Source organism: Pieris napi, chromosome Z, assembly GCF_905475465.1.
Source record: "Pieris napi chromosome Z, ilPieNapi1.2, whole genome shotgun sequence".
NCBI lineage: Eukaryota > Metazoa > Arthropoda > Insecta > Lepidoptera > Pieridae > Pieris > Pieris napi.
In genome coordinates, this window is record NC_062259.1 from 8,398,606 (window position 1) to 8,411,234 (window position 12,629).

A 12,629-nucleotide genomic window follows, 5' to 3' on the forward strand; every position below is an offset into this window, starting at 1 on the left:
GGAAAATGTCACATCACAGGACCTAATATTGGTATAAATCCAATTTTCGGTATACTAATTATATTTTTATCAATTAAAGTAGTACCTACATATGTACTATGATCAGTGGCGTAGCTAGATGACCAAGGGCCCTGGGGCAAATTAAAAAATGGGGCCCCACTGCTATGTAAACTGATTAGGTTTTATCAAATAAAAATATGAAATATACAAATACTTTAAAAATGCTAAGCTACTTAAGCTCTTTTTTGTGCAGGGCAGGTAATAAAAATATTAAACAGTAACAACATACTCGTAAATTACAATTAATACTTGATGTAGGTTTGGCGAAATAAATGAAATAGAGAAGATTCAAGGTTTTATTATATAAAGGTCGGGCCTACCAACTGACTAAATAACAATTATATTTTTTCCTAGCTTTAGTTTTCGCAAAAGTATCAATGACTTCGTTTAAATCCAGGCTTAATGCGGTTTTGTTTTCAATTGCTATCTAATTCGCGTTATACAATGTAGGGTAAATCTTTAGATTTGACACGATTTAGTGACTTTAACGGACATCAATATGAGTGGTAAAATCAAATAAAATTGAACCACTATATTGACCAGTACAAAAAAGTTTATTGACATTAGCTTACTTACTCCTGATATAGCATGAGTTTTTTAACCGTTTTCAAAAAAAAATCTTAACTCGAATTCACAATAAAATGCACATCGATGAATAATAAAATGCACATAAATGAAAGAATTTAGGGGAATTCCCTAGGTATAACTTTTGAATTTCTCTCAAATTAATGTCTTGATTAAAGTGGGGTTGCAACCTGTCATATTTATTTTGAAAATGGGAGAAATTTCCAAAAGTTCAGAACGATCGAGATTTCTGGTAAGGATTCGAGGGCCCCCTGAGCTTGAGGGCCCCGGGGCACTGCCCCGCCTAGCCCCTGGGTAGCTACGCCACTGACTATGATTGTTCCTGGAGATTATCTCTATCTCTATGAAGTACATTATCTATTATTGTAATTACATATATATAAGGGTAATACTGTCTTAGATGAACGAGATATTCATTATATATGTTTTTATAATCTTTCTCTATAACAGATTGTTTTTCTTTCGCGTTTTATTTGGCGTGAGAGTAATTTTCCATCATCACATGTTTTTTTCGGACATATTTTTCAACGAACAATAGAACAGTCTGTCCTTTGTTGTACATTGTTCTTTTTATCATTAATTACATCAATTGCTCCCGTCACTGCTTTTGTTTTAAGTACACTGGTTGTACACATTTTTAATTTGCCAAATATTTAAATATTCCATTAGAACGCCATTACAACTTAAACAGGTAAGTATTCTATCATTATAAACACTGTATTACATTAACTATATAGATCAAATCAAACTGTCACCGTCTAGAACTATAATTCTAATGTATGTTGGTGGACATATTTTGTATTTAGACAATAAAAAGCTTTAATTTCTATAGAAAGAATTCGTAGATGTAATAAAGGGCAACTGTATAATCTGGACAAAGGCTAACATTCATAATCGAGACCTAGCGCGAAATGGATAGTATTTCAAAATAGACTCTAAACGATAGAGTTTAAAACTTAAAAATGACTTACTAGGGAAACATATTTTGAAATCGAAAAAGCGGTACAGTGCGGGCGAAAGAATGGAAATGAACCCGTCATCTTCAAAAGGCCTCAGATTGCATCTGTTTCTTTGATACATTTTCTATCATAGGAAAGAATTCTTCACTTTTTGAGGTGCGTTCTTTGAGACTAATATAGATGTTTTTCTTGGCGAACGAGCAAGTGTTTATGGCGCATATAGATATATGATAATTTTTTTGTACCTAAATAGATGAAAGTAAAAGCAGAAAACTGATTGAAAATTGATTCAAAAAACTTTAAAGACCTTTTTGTACTATACATTAGTTCTTCGTATTGCTATAGCTGAGTTTCATCATCGGACGTCAAGGCAAAATACAAAATACCATCCGTATCACCTCGACGTCCGTCGTTCCACAACTAAGTGTTTTCTAAGGCAGTTTTTGCGGCGCACCACCACTACGTGGAACCAGCTGCCCACTGAAGTATTTACGAACCAATTCGACTTAGGGTCCTTCGAGAAAAGGGCGTACCAATTCTTGAAAGGCCGGCAACGCACTTGCGAGCCTTCTGGCAGTGTGAATGTCCATGGGCGGCGGTATCACTTAACATCAGGTGAGCCTCCTGCCCGTTTGCCTCCTATTACATTAAAAAAAAAAAATAAGAATAGTTATACTCGTACAGTTTTTTTTTGAGGAGCAACACTGTTTTACGTACATTTGTTTATTTGAATCAAACATCAAAAGCAAAATTAATGAAAGCAATTCCTTCATTTTGTAAAAGTCAAACACCATCTGGCGCAATCAATTCGTCGGGAATGAGAAAAATAACCCCCAACGCGAAATGAAAAATCTGTTTTCACAGCGCTGTTAAAATAGCCTTTGACTTAGAGATATCGAATCTGCACTGAATTCAGCAGTATTTGAAATTTCGCACCTAATGAAAAATGTTTCAAGTGTTCTTATTTCTGAAACGATTTTTTTTATTGAGACTATGTATTCTCGCATTTTAGTTATATCACAGTTCATTCGACGTACCTTAGGCAAGAATTTCAATAACCGGCGGCAAATGTTTTTGTTAGAAGATAAAGATAATTAGTCGACTGGCGATTTGTTCCCTAACCACGATTTTAATAACCATTACGTTATGGATGTGATGATTATTAGAAATCTTAATCTTAATAAAAAGTTCACTTATGATATTTACGAGTATATTCAAGTTATACATAAATTAACAGTTACTATAAGTTAAGTATTATAGGTGAAAATTTCTTATTAATACAAAAGGTTTCCGAGGTGCTACGTAAATGCTACGCGGCAGCTACGAGATTAACGTTGTGTGCGTGTTGCGTATAATACTAGTAACTTAATTGTGTATGTGTGAGTCGTGATCGATGCTGTCGCGCGGTTGCCACGCCGCGCGTTTCCGGTACGTTGCCACCCCGCAGTCTTAGCTCAGTAAACAAGATATTGCGGTCGCACATCGGGACGTAGCTATAGGCGGAGGCGTCTTGGACTCGTTAACATAATAAAAAAGATCTAGATATGGAATAATTAAATATCTAGATGGTATTTTTTTCATCTACAATCTATTAAATATGTTGTGTTTTTGTAATTTGATAAGCTTACGTTACGCTTTAAATTATGTATATATGATATTGATTATAAATAATTATTATATATTTATAGACATAAAATTAAAAATATATAAAAAGATACATATTGTTTTAGTTACTAGTCCGTGGAGTAATGCGTAAGGTAGTATTTCTCATTTTATGAATATATAAAGGCTAAATATAGATATAATTGCTTAGCGTTCATTATTTGTGTGATGTTATAAATCAATCGATTTGCTTAGAAATCGCTGTACATAGTTTGTGTTTTCGGAGCAGTGCCCCAAGTTTCGAAAAGTAAAGTAAAATAATATATTGGTCGTTTAACTATACACATATCTTCTTAATATATATAAATTACGCGTCACGTTGTTTGTCCGCTATGGACTCCTAAACTACTGAACCGATTTTAATCAAATTTGCACACCGTGCACCAAAGATAGAATATATATATATATATAGAAGATAGCTTACATCTCAGTTTACACCCGCAATATTATTTTATTTCAAAATGTTTGTTTACTATTTGATAGTCACAGCTAACAGGTGGCGTGTGTTTTTGTGTTGAAAGTACCAACGTTTCACATAAGCTACAATTTAATGGCATAACCACCAAAAAAGCAGGGTGGTCACCATGACTGGTGTTCTCCTACCGTTTCGTTACTACTATGTAATATAACAAAAACCTTAGCCACAGCAACGCTTGGCCGGTCTGCGAGTAATATATAAATATATACATTTTTTATGTCAAATACATTGGACTCCATTGCGAAAGCAGTTTAAAAATGTCAAAAGTATCGTATCACTACAAAAAACCCTCTTTTAAACCGCAACCTATTTTCCGTACATATTGAGTGCTAAACGCAAATCGTTCTCAATAGGAATCTTAAACATAAAAGATAATGGAATCTGGAAAATTCATATAGTTTTCTACAAACGTGCAGACGACTCGGCTTATCCGTGTTTAATTTAAAATTAATACAAACAGGCGGCACTCCGGAAATAAGCTTAGAGAGCAGAGCGCGAGGCGGAGGGAGGGACGCGAATTAGATGTCATCGTCGTCGTCCTATTAACGGTTATTGGTAGATAGCAATTTAGCAATCACGATTGAATTTTATATTTGTTTATATCTCGTGTTTCATGAAATTAATTAATGAAGTTTTTTACTCATTCAAAGCCTGTGAAAGTAATTAACGCTGGTTTACCAATGGAAGTATTGCGCTATAAAGTAGCTCAATCGCTAAAACTCTGTGATGTTACAACGCTCAATTATATGTAGAAAATAAAAAAAGCATTATTGAATTTTATTACAAGCCTGATCCTGTGTAAGGTCGCAGAGCAGGGTATTTATAGATGCATGATATGTATAAAGAATGTATTCGCGCTGAGGCATTATTTCGATTACGTTTACTGAGAAGTTTATGAAAAAAAATGTTTAATTAATTTTTCACATAGCTGCATTATTTACTTTAATTCACCAGCGAAATCTTTTCAACAACCATTATTTATATATCTTAGATGTATGTTATATTTACAGATATCTTATCCCTTTTTTGAAAAACCATATATGATAAAAATACTTTAATTGCTGAATGCAAACGACTGAAGCTAATGTAAATGTTACAAAGCTGTCCCTCGTATGCACAGGTAGTAAATAAGTCTGCCAAATGTGGGTCGTAGGTGCTCGAACAATAGTTGGCTCTGACTAGTAGCTCCGGAACCTCGTGTCTCCTCCTCACCGCCATTTCCGTATCCCCTGGGGTGTTAGGTTCAGGGAGCTTCCGAACGCGCATACAATGACTCTTTTATGCCCTCACACCACTAATCGAGTCCTGATTACATTTAATTCCCGCTTTATAAATAAACTTTAATGTATCTTTTGATTAATATGCATTATACCATTTTTAAATAGTGCAGTTTACTCTATAGCTTGTAATTAGTGTTTTAAAAATGTTTTAGTTTAATTTAAATTACAATTACATTTTGTATTTAATCTATCAATCCTACTAGCTATATTAGTTTATATTATTGTATAGTAAAACTTCATGTAACAACTCTAATAAATTGTATAGAGAAAATCATCTAAACTAGAGTACCACTACCATTTTAAATTATATTTTAAATAGAATTCACCTTTATCTATTCATAGCCTACTTCACCGCCCTCTAACGGGTGTCTAACGAGAACACAAGGCATGAAAGCTCACCCCTGCTGGTTGAAATCAATGCCATCTAACGTAGTGCGTTGCAACTATGATTATAATCGGCAAAGGCCCTCAACACAACCCAACAAAATAATAATCCTGCTAACCCCAGACAATTCTTTTTTAAAAGGTGTCGTTAGTGTATCATTTATAAGTTTAAAAGTTTATACATGCAGTTGTGAAATGGAAACATCTCTCATTTTAATAGGAAGTCATAACCACACATGTATAAGGCTTTAATAGATGAAACTCAAATACAGGGAATTTTATTTAATTAGTTTTTCTTCTTTTCAGCTTTCAATTTGTAGGTCAATTGTGATTCTAACATTTGCATATAGTCCAAATACCTTGTTCCCCAAGGTGAATATGATATATACCATTCTTTATACATTTCGTAATCATCAACACCTGTAAATACCCCACCCTCATAATCTAAAACAGCGTTAACAACCTCCACAGGATCTAAGGGCCTGTGATATAATTCAGCAACTCTTTTGCCACACAACAAAGAATCGACGCCCTTTCTTATTGTATTGATGTCATAGCCTCTTAGTGCTTGAGCTACACTATGAACATTAAACTCTCTGTCCATGCCGTGATATTTCATTAGCATATGTGTTAGTACGAAAGAGATACTTCCGTAATCGGATCGAGGTAATAATATTGTCGAAGGAAACACTTTATACATTAGGGGATTTTTCGCAAGCCAAGGCTCTGAAGCCGTCCCCAATATTAGTATTTTATCATCAGCTTGAATTGGTTTTAAAACTTCTTTGAAAAAGTCCTTGGATAGTCGTGTTGGATCGAAGATTTTTTCTTCTTTCGGAACTTTTTTATAAAAGAGTTTATCCGCGTCATCTACTAATATAACGGTGGGTTGCATTAATTTACTAATTCTATTTACTAGTTGAAACATTGTTTTTAAGTTTTTAGGCCCCGGAAATTTATCGTACACGTTCATGGGGGATAGATCTATCAAAATCGCGTTAGTTTCGGTTGCGATTGCATAGACTAAAGTTCTCTTACCCGATCCTTTAGGACCCACAAGAAGCTGAGACCTTACTGAATTTGGACATGTAGAACCCATTGTCAGTATACAACGGACTTTTATCAATTCTTTGACATCACCTATACAGCTGGGTGGAAAAGAAGGTGTCCAAAGCACAGCCCTCATATCTGCAGCCGCATAATTTCTATCGCCCCAGTAGTCTTCTAAAGTTGTTTTTGGATACTTCCTTACAATACCTTCATCGACTAACATCTGAAACATGCGAGCTGGTGGTATTTTGTCAGGCTTCGGAGGCTTAATTTTTTTAGGTTTTTTTCGTTTCATGCTTTGCGGAGGCTTTGCAATCCCCGCTGCTAAGTAGTCGACTTTCAGAGAGTTTCTAAGTAAATTCAACTCCAATCGCATCATATCATCAACAATTGGTCTAAGTTTCAACTGAATATCTTTGTAAGCGCCGTCTGTTATTAGTTGTTTAATAAAGCCTTTTAATATTTCTTCTGGGGCATCTGTTGTATCATATTCTTTCCATTGATTTTGATAAAGATCCCATGCTTCATGCACAGATTCTAGAGCCGTTCCTATTCTTATATAAATACCTGGGTCTCCTTCTGGATTAAGACGAGATTTTTTATAATCAAGTAAGCGTTTTGCTTCTTTTATTTTTGCTTCTGCTTGTAATCTTTTTTTTTCTTCCCTGGCTGCTAATTTCTCTGCTTTAATTTGTTCCTTTGATTTAGGACTACCGGCTTCTGCCTTAAGTCTTTTATCTTCCTCTAATCTCCATTCAATATATTCTTCAATGGTAAACGTTTCTCCTTTTACAATTAAAATCGAACCTCCTTCTTCAGGATAAGGAAATTCGTCAAAGATTCGGACTTCCGAATACCATTCACGGAGCCATTGACGAATTTCATCAGAAATATCCTCCATAATGTTACCTTCTCGCAGCCTTAAAACTCGAGCATTTTCTTTCATGCTTGCTTCTAACCACTTTAGGTAGTATTTCTTCCTAAAAGTCCTTCTGTCTTCTTTTACTTTTTCTAATTGAATTTTTTGTGAGGGGGGAGACCAAGATGGAATAATCATACCTAGTTTATTTTTTAGCTTGTTGTCTCTTGTACGGTACCGTTTAACCTCCATAAATTTTCTAATTATTTTTTGTATTAATAAAGCAGCACGTATTCGCAAGGATTCACGAGCTGGAGGTTTTTTCAATCCAGCGAGGTCTAAGTATAAGTTTTCATCTTTGTTGTACTTTTTCGTCTTTTCTCTAATCATATAACGCGACCTTTCCATGCGTTGTATGTTATTTATGTGGCCATTATATTCAGCTAACAATCTCATTTCCTCAAGCTCTTTTGGAGAGAGCTGCACTGACGATGCAGCATCAGATAGTTCTTCACCCATTGCCATGCGCCTTTTCATCTCAGCTTCTTTTTCTTCTCTTGCTCTCGCTTCTTCTTCTAATCTTTTTTCTTCTTTCCGTTCTATTTCTGATGGTGTTGGAGTTGGATCACCGATTCGGTTCCCGGCTAAGATTTCATCAATTATGTATTGCATTTCCTCTTCTCTTATTTCAAACGGATAATGAAATGGGCACATTATTTCAATATCCTGAGGAACCATAAGCAACTGTTGAAGTGCATTATCTGAATATGTAAATTCAAATGCTTCGATTTCTTCTAACGATAATTTCAACTCAAACAGTCTGCAGGTAATGGCATCAATTATCTTTCGTATATATGGCCTTCTTTGCACTTGCTCCATTTGATCATAACAATCACATAATTTATTGTATATTTCACAATATTTGCAATAGACACGCGCTACTATTTCTACAGCCGTAGCTTGTGGTTTGATTCCGATGGAGCCCACGGCTAACTCTTGTAGACGATCATCTTCCAAAGACGCTTTTTGTATCTGCTCTTTTAATTGTAGCCATTGCTTATAGTAATCTTTATTAGACATTGTGGTACAAATAATAATACTATATCTTAAATTTAACACATAAAAAATCTTAAAAAATTACATTTCATCGCCAGTCATCGTGTGTCATAATTAAATTTTCATTAGTAATATGATTTCGTGTTAAAAAGAGGTTCTATCAGCAGACTCCAAAATACCTGTTATTGCTGTCACCTGCTATTATAGAATTTCAATTGTTGATGGTCATTACAATCGTAGCAAACTATTATATATACTGTGGTACTTACAGAGACTTCACATATTATGTCCATATAACTAAATATAAATATATAGTTAATGAGGAAGACGATCCATATTTTAAGCTAAAACTATCTGAATGTCTATTCCATGCATGATTTACTTTGACTAGGAGTAAATTCGAAATCAAATCAAAATTTATTTTATTCATATTGGTATGTACACTTATGTCAATTTTAAAAAGAAAGATCTAAAATATTCCCCAATCAAGGAGCCGGCGAGAAGAGATCTGGCAATAAACTCTCCGCCAATCTTTTGCATTTTACACTACCCATAACTCTGTTTCAGGTTCAAAATTTCTGAAACTATTCAAAAAGGTATATAAAATCCTGTAGGGCTTTCCGAAAATTTGTGCATATATATATGTTGGTTTCTTCAAACGTTCGGGGGTTGAACAATGATTGTTCAGCCCCTCGCGCTGGTTACAATAAAAATGTTTCAAGTGCGCCTCCGTACGTTCCATTGAACATTAGCATCGTCGCACGCGCTCGGCGCTCACATCCGGCGCGCGTGTCGCTTTTCTGGTCACATATTAAATTATAAGCGACAGCGATCTCATATGCCTTTTTACTTTCCCAATGTTTAATACTTAGTAAAAACACAATTAAATTAATAAAAAAGTTATAAATCATTTGTTTATAACACAATAATGTATTAGTTATAATGAAACCTGGTATACCTGTGATTTTTGTAGACCCTTAATCGATTTTAAAGAGAATCATTGAATTCTATGAAAATGCATTGCCATTTTCTTTAAATTGAAATATAGTTTCTCCCACTTTTGTATCTGAACATCATAAGCAAATGTAATAACTCCCTACAATCTTAGTGTCTTAAATTATCAAAATAAAGATTGTACTTTGTTGTTTTGATTTCTTATAAATAACGTGTGATGTCGTCGCTTAAAGTTTATAACTTGGGCAAGCCTGCTGAAAACAGCATCGCCCAAAATGCAACGTTACAATGATTTATTTAGTCCCTCCTATGTATTCATTACTGGTGTAGAAATTTAAACCATTAATTTTGTTAACTCTGTCTCGGTCAATAAAACATGCTTGGGGTGGAGATAAAGGGATCTGCTAGTTAAAAATCCTTCTGATTGTTTTCTTATCTTAACTATTTAATATTCAAAAATTATTACTATTTTGAACTCAATTTTTGATTAGAATTGTTTTTTTTTAATCCTAAATTTACAACACGGCGTATACCGCAAAAAATCGTTTATATACGAAGTCGAATGAAAGAGAAAGGAACCTTTTAATTACGGTGCACGAATGGATTCTTCTTCTTTCTAGTTATATATTGTAGGTAAAAATTAAACAAGTACATTTCTAGGGCTGCATTCGGTGATGTAAAATTCAATAAAATTAATACTTTTTAATAAATGACATAATATTAACCAAATATGGCAACTAGGCAGGTTGATGAGTGATTGAGTTCAAACAAATCTTAAAAACAGACCACAAAAATGAATAAATCTAAAAAGAGTCTACGGCAATATTCTGGAACTACCTTAAATATACACTTCTTGTCACGACATATTTTATTAATTTTTTGATTAAATACACTTAGAATCGCGTAATTTTTATAAGTGCGCCTAATTGAGTGTCGATGGAGCCCCATGATTCTCACGAGACTATGTTCATTAATCGTTAATCTGGTACCGAAACAAATTAGTTACTCCACCCATTGAGTTAGTGCGCGTTCGGATCGCTCTCCGGAACCGATCGAAATACAATGGACTATCGTGGAGTATTTTATTTTGATATTCTATATTTGAAATAATACTAATCAAATCAAGGAGTTTATATCCGAGATTAATGAATTGATACAATCCTTGCATTAACTCTTGCCATGGAGACTCATAACTTCTGAATTATAACGCGTAATACCAATTACATAAAGATATCTGGTCGTCAGCGTGCGATGTTATTATTATTAACTAGCGGCCTGTTCCGGCTTCAGACAGCTAGTCATTAATACATATATTGGAAATGAATATGGACTCTGTTCCTTAGTGATAATGAATTTTTTTTTATTTCTTTGAGTTTAATACAAACATACAAAAAGCCAAACATTAATACTAGTATATAGATGACAATGTTACCAATTAGTAACAACTACCGAACTATATCTCTATCCACATATCAACCCCTTGTTCGATTGATGAGAAAAAATCAAAACGCTCTACGGTTGTCACCACAAATTGAGAGCGAGACGACGTGCGCTAAAATTGGATACGCATGGTACATTCGACCCCATCGAGTTTATTATTCATAGATGATTGTAATCATGATAGCCTGATATATTTTGTAATGTTATACTGTTTTTAATTAAGCCGTTATGCAGTTACTTCATTTCAATAAAAAGTCAGAGATGGAGGACTTTTATTGTTTTATACGTGGCTGTGGACGGGTTCGATTCCAGACATTCATTAGTTTAGGAAAGAGTCAGACATCTAATTGTTAAAATAATACAACGGTCGCAACTATATGATAAAGGGTTACTGAACCTATAACTGATACCCCAATTTTTTTCAGAACATTTTTTATAGTAAGTAATTAATTAGGATATTCAAATAGTATTGGAGAGCATTGCTAAAAGTTTTACAATAATTACGGGTTGTATTGAACGTAGCGAATGCCAGTGCTATTCACATTTGAGAGCTCTTAATAACAGAACATGTGACGACGCGTGCGACTATTTAGCTATGGGTCGGCACAGCATCACGTTGTCGTTATTTTTATGAATGCTCATTTAAGTCCTCGAGATATATTTTTCAACATGCGGAAAATTCGATGGAGCGTGAGGCGATAAAATATTTAAGGTTATTGATTTTCGACAAGTAAAATATATGCTTTAACCTGTTCAGTTGTTAGATTTGGTTGTGTCAAAAAACTCTTAAAAATCAATATCATTAATATGGGTTACATAATAAATAAAAGTTAAAATAATGTTTTTTCGTGGAATTCACAACCCAGTCACATCCAACATTTAAGGTGAGATTCATAATCGAAACTTAGTGTCCCGCCCAGTTTATGTCAAAATGTTATGGTCCTTGTAGTAATGTACCTTTAATGCTGGCAGCATTTCCTCGTTATATTCCGATACTTATTCCTTGAGCGTGGAAACTACCAGTAATAGGGTCAGCGGTACTGTCTACCAGGCGCCAACTTAAATCTTTAATTAGCGCCTGTGCACATCAACAGTCAACCCCAAGAGTCTCTACTCCAAAGGGAGAGAGAAAATCAATTTAATAATTTCAGTTAAACCGCAGTGAAATCGTTTCCCCTATTAATTAATTATTGTATAAATTACGTTAAAATAACTTCATAAAAAACTGACATTTACTGTCGACTTCAGACGATATCTTAGTGGAAAAAAAAAACATATTCAAAATATACACAGACAAAGAGCATATCTAAGGAATGTCGTGAATCACATTTTTAATAGTTGCAAGTAATTTTTGGAATCTTTTTCCCTTAACAATCATCCAACCCTTGAATAGCAACGTTCCACAGAGCGAGATAACCACTCCTTTGACGAACACTTTAACTTTTAATTGACGTCATCTCTTTGAATTTACGCTTCGACTAGTCCACTTTAAACCTCCATCTAATTATCTTAACAATCGTACTGGGTCAATTTAAGATTTTCTATAGCCTTAAATTCTGAGTATTCCTTTTCGAAATGACTTTAAAGTAACGCTTGATTAATTTTAAATTAATGCTTTGTTATTAATAATCGATTTAATTTTATAATTATATTTATATATTTTATAAGCTCCAAACTATCAATGTATGGTCTACCTACATATAATGGTACCTCTATTGTATAAAATGATGATTTTGAAAATAGAACTTCTAATATTACTAGTATTTACCAATCCAAGAGGGTATAAACTGTTGCGGGATGTTAGAAGTTTAATATAGTAAAAAATATGTATTAAAATCAGTACAAACTAGAGCGACGTATTT

General features: G+C 34.0%; 2 protein-coding genes across 5 annotated transcripts in view; both read right to left on the reverse strand.

The window, feature by feature from the left end:
* LOC125062735 (DNA-binding protein D-ETS-3-like) overlaps positions 1 to 12,629 on the reverse strand; it is a 58,616-nt gene that overhangs the window by 33,600 nt on the left and 12,387 nt on the right. The gene's annotated exons all lie outside the window — the stretch shown is intronic.
* Positions 5,640 to 8,519, reverse strand: LOC125062734 (dynein regulatory complex protein 11-like). Its single transcript, XM_047668834.1, has one exon. The coding sequence runs from the start codon at positions 8,395 to 8,397 to the stop codon at positions 5,695 to 5,697; it is 2,703 nt and encodes a 900-aa protein (XP_047524790.1). The 5' UTR covers positions 8,398 to 8,519; the 3' UTR covers positions 5,640 to 5,694.